This window comes from Gobio gobio, assembly GCF_949357685.1.
Source record: "Gobio gobio genome assembly, chromosome: 3".
In the NCBI taxonomy this organism is placed as follows: Eukaryota; Metazoa; Chordata; class Actinopteri; order Cypriniformes; family Gobionidae; genus Gobio; species Gobio gobio.
In genome coordinates this window covers 62,289,629-62,316,699 of record NC_137099.1, presented here as the reverse complement: position 1 = coordinate 62,316,699, position 27,071 = coordinate 62,289,629, and the positions used below count along the sequence as shown (strand labels likewise).

General features: G+C 41.9%; 2 protein-coding genes across 2 annotated transcripts in view; both read left to right on the top strand.

Moving 5' to 3' along the window:
* LOC307124221 (uncharacterized protein) overlaps positions 1-27,071 on the top strand; it is a gene marked incomplete at its 3' end in the record, with an annotated part of 717,433 nt that overhangs the window by 67,213 nt on the left and 623,149 nt on the right. The window lies entirely within an intron of this gene.
* Positions 10,445-25,142, top strand: LOC307124227 (uncharacterized protein; the record flags this gene model as incomplete). The annotated part of the gene is made up of 8 exons (XM_079813276.1): positions 10,445-11,141; positions 14,163-14,510; positions 14,609-14,857; positions 16,471-16,728; positions 16,817-16,901; positions 17,070-17,115; positions 17,550-17,806; positions 25,028-25,142. The coding sequence occupies 8 exons, from the start codon at positions 10,445-10,447 to the stop codon at positions 25,083-25,085; spliced, it is 1,998 nt and encodes a 665-aa protein (XP_079669402.1). The 3' UTR covers positions 25,086-25,142.

Genomic DNA, 27,071 nt, shown 5'->3' with positions numbered 1-27,071 from the left:
ATCATTGCGATCCATTGTTTTCCTATCGCTGAAATTCACCGCACTCCCTCTCGCTACGTCACGTGAGCGCGTTGTTTGTGTTTGAGCTCCGTCAAATTGATTCATAATCCTTGATTTTCTTCTTAATACTCGCTTACAAACGAATACTTTCTATTATTTACAGCGTGTGAACATATCTCCGATACGATTCTCTATAAAAAACAATCGGATTGCTTTGATATCGCTACTTATATCCGAACTTCCGCTACTAGCCGTAGCCCGCTAGCATTGCACGCGTGGTAACTTGTTTAACGTTACACCCGGTAAACACTGATAGCTACAATTCGCCATCGTAGCACTTCTGCTACAATGGCGAATAACTCGGATGTGTGTCTAATGTTACCTTTGAGTGCAGGTGAGGACACGTTCGAGCTGCATTCGGTGCAGTTGGAGTTGGAGTCGTTGGCGAGGCAGATTCGCGGCCTTCTAGACAGACAAGCTGTGCTGAGAGAGCGGCGAACTGCGGTTGAAACATCACGCGCCGATGCGCACAAGTCAGTGGATACTAACATTTTGACTCCGACCTTGTCTACTCCGCGTGTTTCTCTGCACAGGACCCAAGCACCCAGGACGCGATCATCATCCCTGGTTTCGTTCACTCCGGCACCGACACAGCGCCATGGACCCTGGGTTTTTCCACAGCGGAAGACGCGAGCCAGGACCAGAGCGAGGACCTCTCCGCCCCTCCCGGTCTTCGAGATCTCCACCCGGAACCGCTTCTCCCCTCTTCGCGAGACGGAACGCGGCGCTGTGGTCATCGGTACTTCCATCGTCCGGCATGTCCACGCTACCTCAGGTAAAGGCAAGGTTATCACTCACTGCTTTCCTGGTGCTCGAGTTCTCGATGTCGCTGCGCAGGTTCCCGAGATCCTGAACGGTGACGAGCGCATCGGAGCTGTCGTGCTGCACGCGGGAACGAACGACACCAGGCTGCGGCAGACGGAGGTTCTGAAGAGGGACTACAGGAGCCTGATCGAGACGGTGCGCAGAACATCGCCTGAAGCAACGATCATCGTGTCCAGACCGCTTCCCACGTACCGACTAGGACATGAAAAGTTCAGTAGATTATTTGCTCTAAATGAATGGTTAATGTCATGGTGTAATGAACAGAAGCTGCTCTTTGTAAATAATTGGAATCTGTTTTGGGAGCGACCTAGGCTCTTCCGTCCTGATGGTCTTCACCCCAGCAGAATCGGAGCGGCTCTTCTGTCGGACAACATCTCCAGAGCGCTGCACACCATCATATGACTAGTAAGTCAAAGTCCAAATAACAGTATTTGCTGTCCTAACTTAATTGACATAAGTACCAATGTAGAACATTATATAGAAACTGTGTCTGAACATAACTGTGTAGAACATTATATAGAAACTGTGTCTATTCCTCGTTTAGTGAGGTCAAACATTAAATCTACTGTAAGATCTAGGAAAAATCTAATTGTGATTAAACCAGAAAATCTCAATATTAGTGAACAAAAACAATGCTGTCCAAACTTAATTGACATAAGTACCAATGTAGAACATTATATAGAAACTGTGTCTGAACATAACTGTGTAGAACATTATATGGAAACTGTGTCTATTCCTCGTTTAGTGAGGTCAAACATTAAATCTACTGTAAGATCTAGGAAAAATCTAATTGTGATTAAACCAGAAAATCTCAATATTAGTGAACAAAAACAATGCTGTCCAAACTTAATTGACATAAGTACCAATGTAGAACATTATATAGAAACTGTGTCTGAACATAACTGTGTAGAACATTATATGGAAACTGTGTCTATTCCTCGTTTAGGGAGGTCAAACATTAAATCTACTGTAAGATCTAGGAAAAATCTAATTGTGATTAAACAAGAAAATCTCAATATTAGTGAACAAAACCAATTTTGTACTACCTTAATTGACATAAGTACCAATGTAGAACATTATATAGAAACTGTGTCTATTCCTCGTTTAGTGAGGTCAAACATTAAATCTACTGTAGGATCTAGGAAAAATCTAATTGTGATTAAACCAGAAAATCGCAATATTAGTGAACAAAAACAATTTCTAAAACTAGGTCTTCTAAACATTAGATCGCTCACACCTAAGGCGGTTATTGTAAATGAAATGGTCACAGATAATAGTTTCGATGTACTTTGCCTTACTGAAACCTGGCTTAAGCCAAATGATTATTTCGGTCTTAATGAGTCTACTCCACCAGGATACTGTTATAAGCATGAGCCCCGTCTGATTGGTCGTGGCGGCGGTGTTGCAACAATCTATAGAGATATTCTTAATGTTACCCAGAAAACAGGTCACAGGTTTAATTCATTTGAAGTACTAGTGCTAAATGTTACGCTATTAGATGTAAGAAAGAAATCTGTATTATCTCTAGCCTTGGCTACTGTGTATAGACCTCCAGGGCCCTATGCTGATTTCCTAAAAGAGTTTGCAGACTTTCTCTCAGATCTATTGGTCAACGTCGATAAAGCATTAATTGTTGGAGATTTTAACATACACGTAGATAACACAAATGACGCGTTAGGGGCTGCGTTTACAGATCTATTAAATTCCTTTGGGGTCAAGCAAAACGTCACTGGTCCCACTCATCGTCTTAATCACACACTAGATTTAATTATATCACATGGAACCAACCCAACCGATATAGATATTATACCACAAAGTGATGATGTCACTGACCATTACATGGTAACTTGCATACTGCGTACTGCTGAAATCTGTCATGTTGTGCCACGTTATCGACCAGGCAGAACAATCCTTCCAACCACTATAGATAGATTCTCAAATAGCTTACCGGATCTGTCTCAGCTGCTAAGTGAACCCAAACAAACAGATGAACTAGAGGAAATGACTAGCAGTATGAGCACCATTTTCTCTAGTACATTAGAAATTGTAGCACCAATTAGATTAAAAAAGGTTAGAGAGAAAACTAAAGCACCATGGTACAACAGTGCTACACATGTTATCAAGAGAGAAACTCGTAACTTAGAGCGTAAATGGAAACAAACTAATTTAGAGGTCTTTAGAATCGCATGGAAAGAAAGTATGTCACGTTATAAAAAGGCCCTAAAAACAGCCAGAGCTGAGCATCTCCGCAAACTAATAGAAAATAACCAAAATAATCCAAGGTTTTTATTTAACACTGTGGCTAGACCAACAAATAAACAAGCATCGCCTGAACAAAATATTCCGTTACAGTTTAGTAGTAATGATTTTATGAACTTCTTCGCTGACAAAATAGAAAGCATCAGAAACAAAATTGTAAATGTACAATCATTAATGATGTCTTATGATTCAACCGCAATTATCGCCCCTCAAGAACTACTACACCGCTTTACAACCATAGGACAGGAAGAGCTAAATAAACTTATCATTGCATCTAAACCAACAACATGTTTATTAGATCCAATACCCACTAAACTACTGAAAGAGTTGTTACCTGTAGTGGAAGAGCCTCTTCTCAATATTATTAACTCGTCTTTATCTTTAGGTCATGTTCCAAGAATATTCAAGTTGGCAGTCATAAAGCCTCTCATTAAGAAGCCACAATTAGATCATAATAACCTAGCAAATTACAGACCAATATCAAATCTTCCATTCATGTCTAAAATACTAGAAAAAGTTGTGTCCGCTCAATTGTGCTCTTTCTTGCAAGAAAATGATATCTATGAAAAATTTCAATCAGGATTCAGGCCGCATCACAGCACAGAAACCACGCTCGTTAAAATCACAAATTATTTACTTCTAGCTTCTGACCAAGGCTGTATCTCAATACTAGTTCTACTCGATCTTAGTGCTGCGTTCGATACTATAGATCATAAAATACTATTAGATCGACTTCAAAATTACACTGGTGTTCAGGGACAGGCATTAAACTGGTTTAGATCGTATTTATCAGACCGCTACCATTTTGTCTGTCTAAATGGGGAAAAATCAAAGATAACGTCAGTAGACTATGGGGTGCCGCAAGGATCCGTGCTAGGCCCTCTGCTATTCTCTATATATATGCTGCCACTTGGTAATATTATAAGAAAACATGGAATTAATTTCCACTGTTATGCTGATGACACTCAATTATATATTTCATCACGACCAGATGAAAACGCTAAATTATCTAAACTGACAGCGTGTGTTGATGATATTAAACACTGGATGACATGTAATTTTCTGCTATTAAATTCAGATAAAACGGAGGTGTTACTTATTGTTCCAAAAAATTGCCCACAAAACCTCTCACAATACAACTTTAACTTGGAAGGATGTCCTGTCGCTTTATCCACTACAGTAAAAGACCTGGGTGTTATATTAGACCGCAACTTGTCTTTCGAAAGTCATATTTCATATGTTACAAGAACGGCATTTTTCCACCTTAGAAACATTGCCAAGCTACGTAACATGCTATCTATTTCTGATGCAGAAAAGTTAGTTCATGCATTCATGACCTCGAGACTAGATTACTGTAATGCTTTATTAGCTGGTTGTCCTGCATCATCGATAAACAAGCTACAGTTAGTCCAAAACGCTGCTGCTAGAGTTCTTACTAGGTCAAGAAAATATGATCATATAACACCAATTTTATCATCCCTACACTGGTTACCTATTAAGTTCCGTATCAATTACAAAGTATTGCTACTGACCTATAAAGCCCTAAATGGGTTAGCTCCAGTGTATTTAACTGATCTTTTATCGCCCTACAATCCATCGCGCTCTTTAAGATCACTAAACTCGAGGCTTCTGGTCATTCCTAGGATATCTAAGTCCACTAAAGGAGGGAGGGCATTTTCACATTTAGCTCCTAAACTCTGGAATAGTCTTCCGGATATTGTTCGAGGTTCAGACTCGCTGTCCCAGTTTAAAACTAGATTAAAGACGCATCTCTTTAGCCAAGCATTCACATTATAAATAAGTTTTATACTACAGTTAAATCGCACCAACAGCATTAATATTCTGAACAGCAGCTATGCTAATTATTTCCCATCTGCTTTTCTGTTGTTATCTCGGGACACTAGTCCCGAGATAACTAGTTCGTCAGCTCCAGTTTGTATCCAGCCTCTGATGGAGACTTCAGATGCCCCTGTGATGAGACGACTCGACGCCTGTGAAGAGACGACTCAACGGCAGCGTTGTTATGGCCTAAAATAATACATGATTGATTAACTTATCCTAACATTTTTTCTTTAACATTCTCTTTTCTAACATTTTTCAATGTACATTTATGAAATGCACTTTCTGTGAAGCTGCTTTGAAACAATGTGTATTGTGAAAAGCGCTATACAAATAAATTTGAATTGAATTGAATTGAATTGAGTCACGTCCGGTTTTGGCATTTTTAGATGCGGAAGTAACATATAGCGTATTTATATGAACATTTTAAAGAAAATCTAGTTCCTACATTATTTTTCTATACATTTACTCACTGGACTCTCTAACCTGCAATATGCCCTTTAACATGAGAAATGTAAAGAATAGGGTGATATACAGAACATATACTTGTTTGAGCACAAGTGATGATTATGAGTGATGTTTAATGCTGTATTATAGATGTATTTTATGCTGATGTGGGTCAGAACGGCTCCTGCTCTTCCTCTGGTCTTTCTGCTCATGATTCACGGTGAGTCTCTGGCACATTCACATTTGAAACTCTCTGATGTTTTATTGAAGGCCTCATGAGCGGCTGATCAACACTTTCTTCTGTCCTGTACTCACATATTTCCCTTTGAAACAGGAAGTTTGGGTTGAACGTGTCAAACGCTTGTCCCTTTTAGAAATGTCCAATAGTCTTTTGCTTCTTGCTAGTCAGTGTCATGTGGTTTAGGGGGAGGGACTTTCTCATTGTTCAGAGCGTTTGATTGGAGAGAAATCACTGTAGCATCAGATCCTGAATATTTTTGGCTCAAGTTCTCAGAAGTGAATGTGTAAATGTTAAATGTGTTTTAGTTCACACGCATATAAATGAGCTCAGAGCTGATAGAAAACTACAAAATTCACGTTTTAGTGCCATTTGGTATTTAATAAATCAACTGATTATGTTCCTAGTCTTGTTTTTTAGACATTTCATTATCTGAGAGTGCATTGTGTTGTTTTTTGCTGATTTCGTGCTTCTCTCTTCACTCTGTCTCTGTGCATTTACTTCTGCTTTTCTGCAACACCCTCCATCAAAACTGATGCAGTAAGTCACACTTCATTTATCACTCAATTCTGAGAAGATTCTTGAAAAGAGTTGCTGTTTTCAAGTAGTAAAAAATTATCATGTTTTCATGGTCTGTTATAACTGATAAAACATGTTCATCAGGATGAATTCTGTGTTTCAGGGGTTTCTAGTGCTGGTTTGAGTGTGAGTTACAGTCCTTCACACATCTGTGCACTAAAGGACTCAACAGTGATAATGAACTGCTCTTATTCATACCCTACTGGACATCAGATCAAGAACGTGTTCTGGACCAAAGGCCCTATTCAATGGTGTGTAGAGTCTACAGATCTGTCTAAGGACACTGTGTATCTCCTTCCAAGCATACGCAGACACATGTGGTTCTCTTGCTACTGGTTTAATTGAATACTTTTCTCCAATTCCATAACATAAACATAACACTTATGAGCAGTTTATCTATACTTGGAGGTGAACCAAGAGGAAAAACAGTGTAATGTTGCCAGATGGGTTACAGAAAACCTATAATGCTAATCAACTGAATCAAATGAACACAAATTAAACCATAACTGTATATTTTCATGTTTTCCTCAAACAAAACATTTTGTGAAAACATATTCTCCTACATTTTTGACATGCACACAGTAGGCTTTAGGCTCCATGATCTGTCCGCATATGTTAAAAGCGTAGCTGATGTAAATGTGACGAAGAAGAATCGGAGAATGAATTTCATCCACAAATAAGGCAGGAAGATGGGCCTACTGTTAAATCTACCCCTGCTGTGGTGTGTCTTATTTGTCGTCTCTGATTGTGGTTTGATAAAGTCCCAGCTCTGGTGTGCAGGTCCACAGACGTCACTGCTCTTTACATTCGGCCCAGTTGACAGGGCACCGTCCCGCACAAGCCCAATTAGAGTCTCTGTAATGAGCCGATTTGGTGGCTTTGTTTTGATGAGGTTGACTGTGGAAAAAACAGGTGAGAAGGAGATCTGTGTAGGTTTCACAGACCCTGCTCTTCAATGAAGTAATCAGCACCTTTTCACTTATTGATTATGGGCTGTGAATTTAGGCAGTGCCCACTCTAGAAAACAGTGGTACAGGCGAACAGACTCGTCATTAAGGGACTGAAAAATATTCTTGCATTGGTCAATCTGGCCTCGAGCCGGTCAGTGAAAAAAAGCTGGAGGTCATTCCACCGGGCGGACACACGTTTCACAACTTCTCTCAATGACAGCATCTGGTCTGGAGGGCTTCAGTAGTTTGTGGGGTTCAACATGGCAAAAGTTTTGAAATTCAGTTTTTGAAATATCCATTAATGTCTCTGGCTAAATCCTCGCACTTGCGTGTCTCACTCGACTGGCACACACTCACACACACACACACACACACACACACACACACACACACACACACACACACACACACACACACACACACACACACACACACACACACACACACACACACACACACACACATGTTGGGTTTTCATGTTTTATGGGGACTTTCCATAGGCGTAATGGTTTTTATACTGTATAAACTGTATATTCTATCCCCCTACACTGCCCCTGCCCCTAAACCTACCCATCACACACACACACACACACACACACACACACACACACACATACTCATACACACACACACACACACACACACACACTGCCCCTGCCCCTAAACCTACCCATCACAGGAGACATTCTGCATTTTTACATTTTCAAAAAACATCACTTAGTCTGATTTATAAGATGTTTTCCTCATGGGGACCAAAAAATGTCCCCACAAGGATGAGGATTTCGGATATTGCCATCTTAGTGGGGACATTTTGTCCCCATAACGTAGGGATTACCAGTCCACACACACACACCGCTGCACTGTGAGGAATGGCAGATCATTTCTAAGGCAGCTGGAGACAGAATAGTTTTCCCATCATTGTATTGCGGCCGTCCGACCTGAACCCCACTATGTTTTCAATCGGTACGTCTGCATCGCTGAGCGACTTCATCATCTGGGTGTAAAGCCCTTCTGCAGTGACCCCGTCAGTGGCAAACTGTGTGTGTTGGTCTGAATAGATCTGCACCAGTTTCCACAAACGGGTCTGAATCCTCATCCAAAACCAAACAACGACACAAAGCGTTTTCACATTCCCGATGTCTGTTGACTCGTCAATCAAAACACTTTTCAGGATCTCAGTCAGACTCTCAAAGTAACAGTCGTCAATGACATGTTTTCGAATCTTTAAATATATATTTTCATGATTTAAATATTGCCTTTTCGTGATTCTTTAAACCCGTGATCTCCAAGGCTTTGGTGTCATTGCCTGAAACCGGCTGTAGCCGTCCTCCAAAACTGGGGTCTTTCCCACTCAGTTGTGTATGTTTGCTGTCGGTGCTTACGTTTAGGCGGCTCCATAGACTCTTGGCCTCTCTCCTGTCTTCACCTTCCTTTCCGGCACTCATCTTCTATACTTTATTCCTAAACTATCCACCTCAGCTTGGAAACAACTGACCTAAGCTCAGCGGCAGGAGCGTTAACTTGTGCTCGTGAGAGACTCATTCTGCACGATGATTGGCCGAGAAGACGTAACGTGAGATAAACCAGAAGACATGCGTAATAATGTTCTCTTGTTGAGGGAGGGACACTGATATTTCTGAAACTGTGAGAAAAATAAACAGTGTTAACCGCAAACAGTCCTTCAACCTAAAGCTAAAAGTGCATGTGTTACTCAGTCAGTCGTTCAGTTGCTGTTGATCTGATGAGCTACAACACGGTAAGACAAACACACTCTTACTTAAATGAACACTGATGATTATTTCTATAGATGAAGCTCATATAACACATGAGAAATATCTTCTGTTCATCTAATGATCAGTTCATTCACACACACTGATGTTGAGCATTAATAATCTCCAGATGTGCAGATCTCACTAACACTAAGAGCTGTTTAGGCTGATGAACATGACCTGTTTATGAGTATATGAGTGATGTTTAATGCTGTATTATAGATGTATTTTATGCTGATGTGGGTCAGAACGGCTCTTCCTCTTCCTCTGGTCTTTCTGCTCATGATTCACGGTGAGTCTCTGGCACATTTCATCTTCTGTGTAATTTAGTTATAAAGAGTCTGTCCTTTTCTTCTGAAGTTTGTAGCCTGTTTGGATCATATAATGATGATTAATGAGCAGTTTTCTGTGCTATATTGATGCGTTTCCTTTTGAAGCAGGAAGTTTGAGTGAGAGATGTCAATGGGCTTGTCCGTTTTATAAATATCCAATAGTTTTCAGTGACGTCACAGTTTTGAACATGAATTGCTAATTTGCTTCTTGCTAGTCAGTGTCCGGTGGTTTAGGGGCGGGACTTTCTCACTCATCAGAGCATTTGATTGGACAAACATCAGTGTATCGCAGATCATAGATATTTTTGGCTCATTTTCTCAGAAGCCGATGTGGAGATATTGTTGAGGTTTATGTGTCAAAGGACTGTTTGTTAGCATATAGAAGATCACAGAGCTGAGTCTTTAAATCATCATTGATTATTTTCTTAGTCTGTCGTGTGTTTGATTATTTGATAGAGCTGTAATTCGTGACTGACGTCTGTTTTCACTTCTGTTTCTGTGTTTATTTCTGTAACATCCTCCATCAAAGCTCATGAAGTAATTCTGAGATCATTCATCACTCAATAGAGTCTGAGAAGATGAGCTTATATTTCCTGTCATGAGTCGCTGTTTAGAAGGAAAAATATGAAGTTCCCTTTCAAGGGAACTCGCGCTGCGTCAATCGCTGCGGGAACGCCCCTGCGTGATGCGTCATGAAGCACTCGTAAAATCAGTCCAATGGTGTGGCTGGACGTCGTAGGCGGGTGACGTCATAGACCAGGAAGTTATAAAGCAGCCCTGAACCAGACAATGTCAGCTTCTGTGTCTTCACAAGCGCTCCATGTGAAATCGTTTGTCCTTCTATGAAAGAAAAGTGTGTGTGTCTCTTAAAAAATGGCGAATCAACAATTCAGACAGTGTGTTACTCCCTGCCCTCGTTTCATCACGGGTGGGGATACTCACTTGCTCTGTGTGATGTGTTTGGGACCGGAGCATGCACAGTCAGCTCTCGAGGGGGCTGGCTGCGAGCATTGCGAAAAGTTATCCATGAGAACTCTCCGGTCCCGCCGTTCGCTCTTCGAGGAGGGCGCTTCGGCTCGCGTTCCCCAGGGTGCAGGTCCCGCTGCTGCTGAGGCACAGCGAAGGCTTTCATCTTGGGGTTCGCAAATGGATCTGACGGCGGGGTTAGAGACGGGTGATCCCCTTTCTCTGCCTTTACCCGTCAGACCCGACGCTTCAGTTGCCGAGTTAGAAGCACGCTCTGCGGTTTCTTCTGCTCGCGCTGAAGCGCAGGTGCAGCAACACTCCAGTTCTGAGGAAGTGGATGTTGTAAGCCTGGATTATTTAGATGAGGTTTCGCCGCCTCAGTCACACGCTCAAGAGGAGCTTTTGGAGGTTGTGACTCGCGCTGTTGCCAGGTTGCAAATAGACTGGCCAGCCGAGACTCACGAAGCGCATCAGCCTAGTAAATTAGATGAACGCTTCCTTCCATCTAGATCACAACCTCCAAAGCGGGGCTTGCCTTTTTTTCCTGATCTCCACACCGAGGTGTCGAAATCATGGAAAAAACCGGCATCATTCAGACCATTCAACCCCAATACAGCTGCTTATTCAAACATAGTGGGGTTGAAACAGCATGGTTACGCGGTGATGCCGCGGGTAGAAGAGACGCTCGCGAGCTATCTCTCTCCCGAGTCGTCATCGTCGTTAAAAGCCCCGCAGCTGCCCACTAAGCCCGTTAGAACAACATCAGCTTTAGTGGGTAGGGCTTACTCGGCAGCAGGTCAGGCAGCCGCATGTCTCCACACGATGGCGGTGTTGCAAGCTTATCAAGCCGACCTGCTGAAAGACATTGATGATGAATGTGAAGAAGTGGGGAGGGAAACGATAGCTGAGATTAGGAGAGCTGCTGATTTGTCTCTTCGGGCCACCAAGGAGACGGCTAGATCCATCGGCCGTTCTATGGCAGCCCTGGTGGCCACGGAGAGACATCTCTGGCTAAATCTTTCAGAGATAAAAGATAGAGATAAAAAGTTCCTTCTCGACTCTCCTATCTCCCCTGCTGGCCTCTTCGGCGACTCAGTCAACACAGTCGTCGAGAGGTTTCAAGAGTCTAAAAAGCAGGCGGCTGCGTTTAAAAAATTTCTCCCCCGCAAATCTCATGTCTTTGGGGCTGCTGGGCGGGAGCAGCCCCAACCGAGTACGTCCTCCTCTCACAGAGCGCAACAGCGAGAGAGTGTTGCCACCCGCGCTCCCCCACAGAGAGACTGGGGGCGGGGTCAGCACTCTCAGCCGAGGTCTTCCCGAGGTAGAGCAGATCTGAGGACTGTTATTATCTCTAGGAAGGCCTCGGCGAAGAAGTCCTGACGCCAGAGGTGTCAGACTTCGGATGGCAGTCCCCTCCGGGGGAAAGCGGTGTGTAGAGGCACCCGTCTCCTCTCGGTGCCATCAGGGGGTCGTTCTGCCAACCCTGCCACCTCGAGTGCTTCACGGCGCAGCGGTCCTCAGCGAGCGCAAATCTCCACGTCCCCCCGGAAACGTAGCGGCGCGGGGATGCTCGCTCCCTCCAAGGAGGGTCAAAAGTGGGTCAGTGCGGTTGCTTCCTGCCGGCACGCCGTTTCAGGACACCGGGCTGCTCACACTTCAAAATCCAGAGGCCAGCCCCGAGGGGCTGGTTCCCTTAGTAGATTTTCTGGCAGCGTGGAAACTTCTGCCAAATATCTCAGATTGGGTCCTGCGCACAATAGAAAATGGGTACAGAATACAATTCGGGTCACACCCGCCCATGTTCAATGGGGTATTATCCACAGTGGTAAACCCTGAGCAGGCTCTGATAATGGAGCAAGAGGTACAGACTCTTCTGCAAAAAGAGGCTATAGAGCGGGTCCCTCCCCACTGCAGAGAGTCAGGGTTTTACAGCCGGTACTTCATAGTTCCGAAGAAGGATTGAGGACTGCGTCCTATTCTAGATCTGCGCCAGCTAAATCGGGCAGTAAAGAAACTAAAGTTCAAAATGCTCATGCTAAAACAGATCATGTGTCACATCAGGTCCGAGGACTGGTGTGTCACAATAGACCTGAAAGACGCATACTTTCACGTCTCCATCCTTCCTCAACACAGGAAGTTCCTCAGGTTTGCTTTCGGGGGCGAAGCATTCCAATATCGGGTACTTCCATTCGGCCTAGCATTATCACCCCGCACCTTCACAAAATGCGTGGATGCAGCTTTGGCTCCACTGAGACTCCAGGGCATCCGCGTATTGAATTACATAGACGACTGGCTGATCTTAGCAGAGTCGGAACATCTAGCGGCTCAGCATCGAGATGCTGTGATCGCTCACATGAAGAGGCTGGGGTTAAGGCTAAACACAAAGAAAAGCATGTTATCTCCACAGCAGAACGTCACTTTTCTGGGTGTGCTATGGGATACGAAAACCATGAGGGCTCGGCTGACGCCCGCTCGGGTGAATTCGATTTTACAATCCGTATCCAAGATAAAGCTAGGCCAGTCACTCACTGTGAAGCATTTTCAAAGACTTCTGGGTCTGATGGCAGCAGCGTCCAACGTGATACCTTTTGGCCTGCTGTGCATGAGGCCCTTACAGTGGTGGCTCAAGACCAAGGGATTCTCCCCGAGGGGAAATCCTTTTCGCACGATCAAGGTCACGCGGCGGTGCCTACGTGCCTTAGTCATGTGGAAGGATCCTTGGTTCCTGTCCCAGGGTCCGGTGCTGGGGGCTCCTTGTCGTCGCTTAACGCTAACGACGGATGCATCCCTCACCGGCTGGGGGGCGACCATGAGTGGTCGCTCAGCCCAGGGTCTGTGGAGCGACCAGCAGCTCTCCTGGCACATAAACCAGTTAGAGCTGATGGCAGTGTTCCTGGTACTCAGGCACTTTCTCCCAGACCTGAGGGGCCATCATGTGTTGGTTCGCACGGACAACACATCAGTGGTCTCATACATAAATCGCCAGGGGGGGTTACGCTCGCGCCGGCTATGGAAGCTGGCACATCGAGTCCTAGTTTGGGCCCAGGGCAAGATGCTATCGGTCCGAGCAGTGTACATCCCGGGGTACCTGAATACGACGGCAGACTCCCTGTTGAGGCAGGGAGTGGTGCCGGGGAGTTGGAGACTCCACCCCGAGGTGGTGGAGCTCATATGGAACCGGTTTGGTCAGGCTCAGGTGGATCTGTTTGCGTCTCAAGAGACAACGCACTGTCCCCTATTTTACTCCCTCACACATCCAGCCCCGCTGGGGTTGGATGCCATGGTGCAGACGTGGCCGAGGCTGCGTCTGTACGCCTTTCCCCCTCTGGCATTAATACCAGGAGTGCTGGAGAGAGTGCGCCGGAACGGGGTTCGTCTGCTGCTAATAGCCCCGTTTTGGCCGACACAAGTTTGGTTGTCAGACATTATATCTCTCCTCGAAGGTCCCCCGTGGGAGATTCCGATCAGGAGGGACCTTCTCTCCCAGGCGTCGGGGGCAATCCTGCACCCGAGGCCGGAGTTGTGGAAACTGTGGGCTTGGCCCCTGAGGGGGCCCAGCTCGTAGACTCAGGTCTTTCTGCTGAGGTAGTTCAGACCATGTTGCCCTCCAGAGCTCCCTCCACGAGGAGGCTGTATGCCCTTAAATGGAGAGTCTTTGTAGCTTGGTGTTCTAACCATTCTCTAAACCCAGTCAACTGCCAAGTCAACTCAGTACTGGATTTTCTACAAGAAAAGTTCGCTTCAGGGTTATCCCTTTCCACCTTTCCACTCCCGCAGCGCTTGACGCAGCGTCTCGTTCCCTCTCAGGGAACCATGGTTACATACGTAACCTGAGACGTTTTCAATGGTCCAGTATAACTGATAAAACATGTTCATCATGATGAATTCTGTGTTTCAGGGGTTTCTAGTGATGATTGGGGTGTGAGTTACAGCCCTTCACACATCTGTGCACTAAAGGACTCGACAGTGATAATGAACTGCTCTTATACATACCCTACTGGATATCAGATCAAGAAAGTGTTCTGGACCAAAATACTGGAAAAAGTTAATGTAGAGCCTCCAGATCTGTCTGAGGACCCTGAATACAGTCAAAGGCTTCAGTATCTGGGAGATAAACAGCAGAACTGCACCGTCAGACTGAGTCATGTGACACTGAAGGATTCACAAGAGTACTATTTCAGATTCATCACTGATAAACCTAATGGAAAATGGACTGGTAAACCAGGAGTGACTCTTAATGTCACAGGTGAGTTTGGTGAGGTTTATCTCTTGTTCTGTGCATTATGTTGAATAATAATCAGTGTGTGACAGCAGCACTAGATATAATGTGTGTGTTGTGTTCAGATCTTCAGGTGGAGTCTCCTGAGAGAGTGACAGAGGGAGATTCAGTCCGTCTGACATGTAAAAGCAGCTGCAATCTGACTGACAGAGCAACATTCATCTGGTCCAGAAACTCACAGCCATTAACTGAGAGAAGAGACAGAAACAATGAACTCCTGCTGCAGTCAGTCAGAAGAGAGGATGCAGGCAGATATAGCTGTGCTGTACACGGACACCATCACATCTCTCCTGATCTTCATCTCAATGTCATGTGTGAGTATGAATTTAAGATTTTATTTCTGAAAAGAGCAAAAAAACAGATTCAGATCATGTGTCTCTACGTTTACACTGCAAGCATTAGTGCTCAATTCTGTTTTATTGCTCAGATTTCTTTGTGGGGCTGTTCACATTATTATTTATTGAATGTGTCCAATAACAGATTTGAGTGTGAAATGCACAATAAAATCCTCAGAGTTTAATCAACACTGTCACTTTAACTCTTTATATTGGGACAATATGTGCCGTGAGCAGTGTTGATTTATCTCTGAGGATTTTGCAGTGGTCATAGATCTGAACAATAGTAAACATGGAGGCCACTGAAGTCAGAGTTTATGTGTTTATGAGTTTATGAGTTTAAGTGTTCATTTATAAGGTGATGTGAAAATCATGCTCAGGTGATGAGGAGCATGTTAGCATCACTATTTATTATCCACCATACTTATTATAATTATTGCAGACAACATTTTGACGCTACTCCTCCCACAGCTTTTGTAGAAGAAAATTGATCATTGTGAATTAACAGAGATAAAAAAAAAAAATCTGCCATTATGGTGATCAGTGTTTGCTTTAGTGAGTCTGTTTGACTCTTGACTTTCTAACATTGCTTTTTCTCTGGCTGCTGTGTCTGTGTCTGTTATGTCAAGAATAGTAAGAGACGATGTGTTCAGCTGATGTGGGCCACTTGATGATAAAGATGTAGTCTCCATCTAATAGTCTCATATACTGATGTTATACAGAGTGTACATCAAAAATGTGTTTCTACTGAGTAGTGCGCCATACTAGCCACTAGCCAGACCAATAAACAAGCACACCCTTACAAAAAATAACTGCAGTATAATGTAGTATAACAACAGTCCAATGAAGTACAACTGTAGATTTGCAGTATAATGAAGTATATATGCAGATTTTTGGACACGAAAAAAGTGCAATATTGCCGCTTTACTGCAATGTATACTGGTCCTGATAATCAACACAAATCCATTTTAATGAATGAATGACTCTCTCTACCCGTCGCTCTGGTGTTTGTCAACAGCCGCTTGCACCGCCTGCTGGTGAGGTCGACTAACAGCAGATGGAGATTATGCTCAGTAATCTACTGCTATTCCTTCAGTTCTGTTGAATATTAACCACTGAATTGGTGGAAGCGAATTTGTAAAGCGAAATAAAAAGCAAGAATTGCCTGTCGGATATTATAGGTTGTATTTTTTTAAACAGAATGAATATTTTGGAAGTGAAATCTGAGAGGTGAACATGGATTATTGAATTTTTAATAATGAAAATGTGTGTGAAATATTTTGAATTGAAATATTCACATCTTAAATATACAACCATGTTGAATTTCAGCCCATAAAAATGCAAGCTCTAAAAATACAATGAATTAAAATACAAGCACGTTTTTCAAGTAGTGCAATTCAACAAGCTTTTTGTTTCAAAACATTTGGCATTATTTTACATCCATATTAACAATCGTAATAAATTAGTATAAAGATGCGAGCCTGACTAACGTGACCTGCCAGAACTAACGCTATAATTGATTAGTGGATTCTTAAGTCTCAAAGTGTGTGATGTCAAATTTAATTTGTCAATGTTTTGTTTGTTTGTTTTAGATCCACCAAAGAGCGTCTCAGTGTCCATCAGTCCATCTGGTGTAATAGTGGAGGGAGATTCAGTGACTCTGAACTGCAGCAGTGATTCAAACCCTCCTGCTCTGAACTTCAGCTGGTTTAAAGGAGGAACGATTGTAAGATCTGGAAGAATCTACAACATCTCAAAGATCAGCTCTGATGACAGTGGAGAATACAAGTGCAGATCCATCAATGAACATGGAGAGAAATACTCTGATGCTGTGACTCTAAACGTCATGTGTGAGTTAATGATCATCTGCACATTGTTCAAATCTACATTTACAATTTCTAATATTTAATGTGAATTTGAAATGTTTGTCCTTTTCAGACCCACCCAGGAGCGTCTCAGTGTTGATCACAGCGGCATCTGGAGGATTATTCTTCATCATCATCTTCATCATCCTTTTTATAATGTGAGTGCAATAAAAAACTGCAGTGATTATATAAGTTCACTTTTGGTCTGATGTAGAAGAACATGGCTCATTTGTGTTTGATTATTAGTAATCTTTAAAAACAACATCATATTTTCTCTTGATTTAATACATTCGTCCATATGCTGTTAATGTCTGTCATTATAACAGGAGGAAACGAAGGAGTGTTAAAACTGAAGATCACAGAATGAAAGAGGTAAATCATCTAAACATGACTTTACAGAAGCAGAGAATCAATCGATCAGCCGTTATCTGTGTTTCTGACTGTAACTGTACAGACTGACGGGAAACTAACATTATCAAAGTCTTTATCAACAGAATCCAGCAAAAAAATGGTTTAATTCTTATATCCGGTATATTTGCGATTATATGATGTAAATTGCTTGTCTAATCATTTGATCATCATTAGCATTTAAAGCAGCAGAACTGTATTTTACATAAAATACTGATCCTGTTGTTTTCTGTACATTTATGGCTTATTTCTGTATTTTACATCATTGATCTGATTCCATCTGAAGTGGCACTTGATCTGAAAAGTTTGAGACAAACCGTTCTAGACTGAGAATCCACACATCAGCTCAAACTGATTTACATGTCTTAATAATAATTACTTATGTTCTTGTATTTCAGAATGATCTCTATTCTGGCGTGTCTCAGAGAGTTTCAGTCCATGACGAGCCTCTTTCTGAACCGGATTCAGCCAATGACGCTCCGTATGCCAGTGTGAAACCCAGAAGATTCAGAGGAAAAACTCCTGAATTCAGTGATACTGAGGAGATCCAGTACGCAACTGTCCAACATCACAGAAAGAAAGAGATGAAGAGAGCAGAGGAGAATGAATGTCTGTATGATGATATAAGAGTTCATCAGCCTGATGCTGGCGTGAGGTGAGAAAAAACACCTTAACCAGCACCAACTTAACCAGTACCGACTAAACCAGTACCATCTTAACCAGCAGCAACTAAACCAGTACCATCTTAACCAGCAGCAACTAAACCAGTACCATCTTAACCAGTACTAACTTAACCAGTACCATCTTAACCAGTACCATCTTAACCAGCACCAACTTAACCAGCACCAACTTAACCAGCAGCAACTAAACCAGTACCATCTTAACCAGCAGCAACTAAACCAGCACCAACTTAACCAGCAGCAACTAAACCAGTACCATCTTAACCAGCAGCAACTAAACCAGTACCATCTTAACCAGCAGCAACTAAACCAGCACCAACTTAACCAGCAGCAACTAAACCAGTACCATCTTAACCAGCAGCAACTTAACCAGCACCAACTTAACCAGCAGCAACTAAACCAGTACCATCTTAACCAGTACTAACTTAACCAGTACCATCTTAACCAGTACTATCTTAACCAGCACCAACTTAACCAGCACCAACTTAACCAGCACCAACTTAACCAGTACCATCTTAACCAGTACCAACTTAACCAGTACCATCTTAACCAGTACCAACTTAACCAGCAGCAGCTAAACCAGTACCATCTTAACCAGCAGCAACTAAACCAGTACCATCTTAACCAGTACTAACTTAACCAGTACCATCTTAACCAGTACCATCTTAACCAGCACCAACTTAACCAGTACCATCTTAACCAGTACCATCTTAACCAGCAGCAACTAAACCAGTACCATCTTAACCAGTACCAACTTAACCAGCAGCAGCTAAACCAGTACCATCTTAACCAGCAGCAACTACACCAGTACCATCTTAACCAGTACCAACTTAACCAGTACCATCTTAACCAGCAGCAACTAAACCAGTACCATCTTAACCAGTACCATCTTAACCAGCAGCAACTAAACCAGTACCATCTTAACCAGTACCAACTTAACCAGCAGCAGCTAAACCAGTACCATCTTAACCAGCAGCAACTAAACCAGTACCATCTTAACCAGTACCAACTGAACCATTACCATCTTAACCAGTACCATCTTAACCAGCACCAACTTAACCAGTACCATCTTAACCAGTACCAACTTAACCAGTACCAAGTTAACCAGCACCAGCTTAACCAGTACCAACTTAAAGGGCATATTGCAGGTACACATTTTTTCGAGATAAATATATAACCTTGTATGAAAATACCATATGAAAAGGTAATGCAGGATTTAAAATGTTTTAAAAAGACATAAGAGCACAAATTTAGTACAAGTAGATAAAGTGGCCGTTTCATTGGCCGTTTGTAAAAAGCGCTTTTTTTTCAACATTGCGTCATATTACGTCACGAGAGGGAGTCGCTCGCCGAGCTCTGCGGTGGCTCAGTGCAGAATAGGTTGGTATTCAGTACGAGTCTGTGTATTTTCAGTAGTTTTTCTATTCCAATGTATCATTGTCATGGTAAATTATTGTGTCCAGCCTGTCAGGACATCGAGTCCACAGGTTTCCTACAAAAAAAAAGTTAGGAATTCTGCATGGTGGCGTTTTGTGCAGGTGAAGAGACGGGACTTCACTTCTGCATCTGCCTCGAAACACGCGGTGTGTGTGTAGTGCTTTAGACCGGAGGATCATCATCCCGGCGATATGATGGAGTCAAACATTGCTATACTCATGTAAGGCCGGCTACACACTGGCTGCGTGGTGTGAGTGTGCGGCGCTGCTGCTGCTAGGTGAAGTACAGGGAGGGCTATACTTCCTGTTAAACATTAAACTACTGATACAGCAAAGACCACGGGTGCGTCTCAATCAGCTCCTGGTTCAGTAGTCAGGGCACTGATAAGGACATAAGTCAATGGGCTGATCCCTGATCAGTGCCCTGACGACTGAACTAGAGCTGATTGAGACGCACCCAATGTCGGCAGTATTGACGGCAAAATAGGCTACAGAATATTTTGTTCTGTATTGACAGGTGCAATATTTGAAAATCGAGAATATTTTTTTTTCTTAAATACAATTATATCTGCATTTAAGTCAAAACCTAGAGACTTTCAAACATCAAAATGTCATTTATTAATATGTATTCGTGTCAAAATGATAAACAGCTTCTCCTATTCTATTTTGCCTGGAAACGCTTCCAACATGCGTGTCGTGAGAATATGCGTCGGTTCTATTTCTAGCGCTTTCGGCTCGAGCCTCGCGTGTCACGCAGCCGGTGTGTAGCTGCCTAAAGGATGATATTAAATCAATAAACATCCACACGCGATGCTTCTTTGCCATCGTGTTTACATTGATGAATACAAAGTCTGTACATGTACACAAATGAATACAGTCTCACACTTTTTCAAAAAAAAAAAAAACTGAATTATGTGCTGGTAATGTAAATATATTTTATTCATGCCATGTATGTATATTCAAGTTCACTCAAATACATTGTCAGGGTGGTAAAAGAGGAACCAGTTGCGGGAATAACTGTTTATTAAATGACAAAAGCAGACACAATCAGGAACACAGAGAAAAGAGAGTCCACGGTCAGAAGAGGAAACAGGGATGATGCCAGCCAGGTACAAGGGAGTACTATGTCGACCCAACAGGGGGCGTTGGAGAAATGATTCTCAGAAGGAATGGCAAGAGCAGGCCCAAGCCGCAACACTGGAGAGTGGAGGTAGAAATGAGTGCAATCCAAAGACAATGAAGCAGGCGAGTTCACAGATGATCACCTGGTGACGTAACGTCACAATGGCAGGGGGAAGAGAGAGAGATGAGTAAACCTGAAGGGTGGAGGTTGGGTCCTGGCAGTGGAGGCTGAAATCCTTTGTGGTAGGCAGGCAGGGAAGATCCAAAAAGGAGGGAGGCCTTGATCTGGCAGCCAAAGCAGACAGGGGAGCAGGGGGCAAAAAGAAAAGAAGAGGGGAAAACAAAAACTAGCCAGAAGGGAACTAAAAAAAAACTAGTTTAGGAAAACAGGGACAAATAAGGAAAATAAAGAAATGACCAAAACTGAAGAAAGTAGACAGGAACTCAAGACTAGACTAAGAGTCAAGACTAAAACTTTAGCAGAAGAGCTAAGTCTCAGAGACCATAGACAAGAGCCAGGTAACTCAGCAGAGCAGAGATTCGATCTGGCACAGGACAGAAAACAAGAGGGGAATATAAAGGGTGGCAAACGAACAAAAACAGGTGTGAGCTATAATGAGATAACAAGGTAACAAGAGGGGCGGAGTAACAATAGACAGAGCACATGGCATGGCAACACAAATAACCAAGTGGACCAGACAAACACAAACAAGCCTAAAGCAGATCAGACCGGCACCCTGACATACATACCGTAAAACTTCAAATAATAGCCCGGGCTTCTATTTACCCAAATCACCGAACTGCACCGGCTTGTATTTGAAACAGGCGTCAATAAGAGACAGGCCTTTAATTTAGTGTGGATATGTTCAAGCGTGACGGTAGGAGGTTACCACATTATATTACGTTTTATTTATAATTAATTCGAATGTGTTTAACAAATCATTTAATGTAAGAAATGTCTTAGATTATTGGCAGCACAAAAAACTTAACGATGTGACAGCAATGGGCAGAACAATATTACCGCTAAAATCCATTGAGCGTATGAACTTGTTGCCCGAAACACATCAAGAAAGAATGAAGGCTACCCTGTAAAACAACTGCAATCATGTGATAGAAAATTACTCTATTCATCACTATCATCATCCCCGCGATTCTCAATTACAAGTTCATGGGCGAATTCCTCCTCCTCGTCGCTCTCCTCCACTTCTCCCTCTCCAGCCTCCGCTAACTCTGCCTGTCTTGCTCGCATACCTAAGGGTAACATCCCGAAGTTAATGAAATATATCTCCTCCTTCTCCCTCGCACACACAAACACACGCACGCGTCTGCGCTCAAGCATTAAAGGAATTTTTCAGCCGCTCCGTATCCAGCTTTACCCACGCTTGAAATTTGACAACTGTCAGCTTAAATGTCAAATTATACTTTTCTCCATGGTGGTATTGAGAGAATTAAGAAAAACTGAAGACTGAAAGTTCGTTAACCTTGTTATGCTGCCATAGTGAGGAGTCGTTCATGAACGGTTCTGTCTGTCACGTGAAATCTAATCAAAACGAACAGACGATCTGACGGGTTTGAGAAGATCAAATACAGCCCGATAATAAAAAATAGACCCGGCCTCTATTTACCCAAACCTGTCGTCACACCAGGCGTTTAAAAGAGACCTATTTGGGACTCAGCTATTATTTGAAGTTTTACGGTACTCATAATGTCATATACATCCTCACACTATCGGTGAATCGGCACAAAATAAACCCATAACACAGAATTAATGAACAAAAGGATAAACACAATAACACTATAGTGTCTGTGGTTCGGGAGATGTGACGTCACGGATCCGTCAGAGATGCAGCTCGGAGAAAACGTGAACTGTGCACCGTGACACGAGTCTTGTTTTTTAAACATTAGCTAATTACCAAATCAGTCGTGATGAGAAACCGCTAACGTTATATCACATAATTTTTAGTGTGGACGGATATTAACGAGTGTGACTTTTCCTGATGGTCAAGCTTTTTAGTGTCTGTTAATGGTAAGTATCAATACTAGATGACAATAACGTTACCAGCTGTGCTATTGCCTGACACATGATAATAATACAGTATTGTGATCTGAGCAGTGTTCATATCGTTAGCTAGCGTATATATAAACTAACACTGATCTCTCTCAGAGACACCTGCCGCTGTTCTCCACTGGTTCTCCTCACACAACAACTCAATGTTTCTCCTGTAATCGCTGTTCTGTCTAATCCTGGTCTGTCCCTAATTGTGTGTCATAATTGTATGTCTGTGGTCTGCCATATGAGTATTAATAAACATTTATAATGTCTTCAGCGTCTGACCTGTCATTGCGACCCACACAGCAAAATCCTCAGTGTTAATTGAACACTGCTGGTGTTCATATGAGTCCACTATGAGTCCACACTCAGAGTGTTAAAAGGTAACACTGAATCAGTGTTGAAGTTAATGAGATAATTAAGTGATTAATTAAGTGATGATTGAGCATTAGTGATGAACACCTGATGATAATGAGAAAAATCACTGAAGGACAGAGAAACACAAGAACTACAACTGACTTCAGCCACAGGCTTAGATGAAATCAACTGAAGATAAAAGAAGACATTAAATCTCTGAAGATCTCAGCAGAGGAGGATTAAACAACTCCACAAACAGCATTACCAGCTTCACACATTACTAACCAGACTGACTTTATTTCTGTCAGAAATCTAGTCGTCTACAGAAGCTCTTATTTTTTATGTCACCATTATGATGATTAGTGTTTTCATTAGTTGGGCAGTTTGATGACTTTAATGTTAGTGTTTTTCTGGCTGTTGTAACTGAGTTTGCTATGGCAAGAAAAGCAAGAGAAAACACAATCAGATGCTGTCAGCTGCTCAGTGATAAGAATATGATAATTGTGAAGTGGCATAATTCACAGATAGTATGACTGAGTATGAGCAATATACTATTAACTTTGTTTTATTGTGATTGTGATTGTGCACTGTTTTAATCAGAAAAGCTGAATAAGTTTTAAAGCTGAATGTCTGTTAAGTACTTTGCCCTCCTGCGAGATTTACTCACACACACACACATCAATAATAAGCCTATGAATCTCAACCATGGTGACATGCTTCATGCCGCAATGCATTCTGGGAGCCATGGATGAGGTTTGCATGATGCACCCAGAATGCATTGCAGCATGAATCATGTCACCATTGCTGAGATTCATAGGCTGATTCTTGATGTCTGTGTGTGAGTAAAGCTCGCAGGAGTTACAAGTGCTTATTGTGTGATGTGTTATTAAACTGGAGAACAAAACCTATGTACACGTTTTAAAAACCGTTTAGCTGTTCTGATTAACACACTGCTGGATCTCCTGCTGTAGAGTTGCATGTATACTTTAGTCAATTACACTTAGGAGATCACCAAATAAGGCCACTATATGATAATAACAACTTTATCGGTTTTCAATAACTTCATCATCAATTTCCTCTTGCTGTTCTCACCATAACAAACAGTTACAGCAGCCAAAGGACACTATAACGTTGAAAAGTCAAGAGCCCAACTAAAGCAAACACTAATCACCATAATGGTGACTTCAAACAAATCTATTATTTTCAATAAAATATCAACATCTAAACCTCTGTTAATCTCAGTAAGAGCTTCTGTAGACATCTAACATAAATAAAGTCAGTCTGGTTAGTAATGTGTGAAGCTGGTAATGCTGTTTGTGGAGTTGTTTAATCCTCCTCTGCTGAGATCTTCAGAGATTCAATGTCTTCTTTTATCTTCGGTTGATTTCATCTAAGGCTCTGGCTGAAGTCAGTTGTAGTTCTTGTTTCTCTTTCCTTCAGTGTTTCTCATTATCATCAGGTGTTCATCACTAATGGTCAATCATCACTTAATTAATCACTTAATTATCTCATTAACTTCAACACTGATTCAGTGTTACCTTTTAACACTCTGAGTGTGGACTCATAGTGGACTCATATGAACACCAGCAGTGTTCAATTAACACTGAGGATTTTGCTGTGCATTGTTTTCCTATCGCTGAAATTCTTAGTTTTGGCATTTTTAGATGCGGAAGTAACATTTTCTATAAGAACGACTCCAAAAGCCTTAATAGCATATTTTAAAGTATATTTTAAAGAAAATATAGTTCCTACATTATTTTTCTATACATTGACTCACTGGAGTCTCTAACCTGCAATTTGCCCATCTTAATCAGCACCATCTTGACCAGTACGATCTTAACAAGTACCAACTTAATCAGCAGCAACTTAACCAGCAGCATCTTAACCAGTACCAACTTAACCAGCAGCAACTTAACCAGTACCAACTTAACCAGCAACAACTTAACCAGTACCAACTTAACCAGCAGCAACTTAACCAGTACCAACTTAACCAGCAGCATCTTAACCAGTACCAACTTAACCAGCAGCAACTTAACCAGCAGCAACTTAATCAGCAGCATCTTAACCAGTACCAGCTTAACCAGCACCGCTTAACCAGTACCATATTAACCACTACCAATTTAACCAGTGCCAACTTAATCAGTATTATCTTAACCAGCACCAGCTTAACCAGCATAGGTCATATACTCTGAGCTTTAACACTGATGTTTTCCTGTTTGTCTGTTTTTTAGGCGATCAGCTGATCAAACTGTGGAAGATGCATCAGTGATCTACAGCAGCGTCAAATGACTGATAGAGACCAGAGAACACAAAGCCTGTGTGTGTGTGTGTGTGTGTGTGTGTGTGTGTGTGTGTGTGTGTGTGTGTGTGTGTGTGTGTGTGTGTGTGTGTGTGTGTAATTTTATATATATATAATTTGACTCTTTTTAAAATACTATTGTGAAATGCATTATAGATGTGCTTATAAATCAAGAATAAATCATTTATAGCTGTATTTATAAACTGCTTACTAACGTCTATTAATGCTTTATAAAAAATGAATTGACTATTTACTAATGATTAACTAATGATTCATAGCGTGAGTTATTATAAAGTGTTATGAATCATCAAATGAGTGATAGAGACCAGCGAACACAAAGCCTGTGTGTGTGTGTGTGTGTGTGTGTGTGTGTGTGTGCACAGCAAAATCCCCAGTGTTAAATTAACACTCCTCAGTGTACATATGTGTCCACACTACAGGGTGTTAAAAGTAACACTTGAGAAGTGTTAAAGTTAATGAGATAATTAAGTGATTAATTAAGTCATGATTGACCATTAGTGATGAGAAACACAAGAACTACAACTGACTTCAGCCACAGCTTTAGATGAAATCAACTGAAGATAAAAGAAGACATTAAATCTCTGAAGATCTCAGCAGAGGAGGATTAAACAACTCCACAAACAGCATTACCAGCTTCACACATTACTAACCAGACTGACTTTATTTCTGTCAGGCGTCTACAGAAGCTCTTATTGAGAATTACTTTTTTGTTTATTTTGTGTTGAAACTTTTTTAATGTCACCATCATGGTGATTAGTGTTTTCTTTAGTTGGGGAGTTTGATGACATTTTAATGTTAGTGTTTCTCTGGCTGCTGTATCTGAGTTTGCAATGGCAAGAAAAGTAAGAGTAAACACAATCAGATGCTGTTGACTGCTCAGTGATAAGAATATGATCATTGTATAGTGATTTAAATCACAGATAACTTTGTTTTTAAGGTGATTCCAGGAGAGATCCAGATCGGTTTTAATCAATAATGCCGAATATGTTTTAAAGCAGATTGTACACTAATCACTTCTAACTCCTGCGAGAGTAACTCACACACAGACATAAAGAATCAGCCTATGAATCTCAACAATGGTGACATGCTTCATGCCGCAATGCATTCTGGGAGCCATGGAGGAGTTTTGCATGATGCACCCAGAATGCATTGCAGCATGAAGCATGTCACCATTGTTGAGATTCATAGGCTGATTCTTGATGTCTGTGTGTGAGTTAATCTTGCAGGAGTTAGAAGTGCTTATTGTGTGATGTGTTATTAAACCGGAAAACAAGACTTATGTACATGTTTTAAACATTGATCAGTTTATCTGATGAAAACACTGCTGGATCTCCTGCTGTAGAGTCACAAGGCTACTATAATCAATGACTCTCAGGAGATCAGCAAATAAAGCCACCATATGATGATAACAACTGTATCACCAACAACAAGCCAACATCATCTGTCATCAACAATTTTCTCTTGCTGTTCTCACTGTAACAATCAGTTACAGTAGGCAGAGAGAAAAAATGCTGACAAGTCAAGGGTCAAGAACCCAACTAAAGCAACACTGATCACCATAATGGTGGCGTCAAACAAAACTATTATTTTCAATAAATCATCAACATCTAAACCTCAGTAAGAGCTTCTGTAGTCGTCTGACAGAAATAAAATCAGTCTGGTTAGTAATGTGTGAAGCTGGTAATGCTGTTTGTGGAGTTGTTTAATCCTCCTCTGCTGAGATCTTCAGACATTTAATGTCTTCTTTTATCTTCAGTTGATTTCATCTAAAGCTGTGGCTGAAGTCAATTGTAGTTCTTGTTTTTCTCATCACTAATGGTCAATCATAACTTAATTAATCACTTAATTATCTCATTAACTTTAACACTTCTTAAGTGTTACTTTTAACACCCTGTAGTGTGGACACATATGTACACTGAGGAGTGTTAATTTAACACTGGGGATTTTGCTGTGTG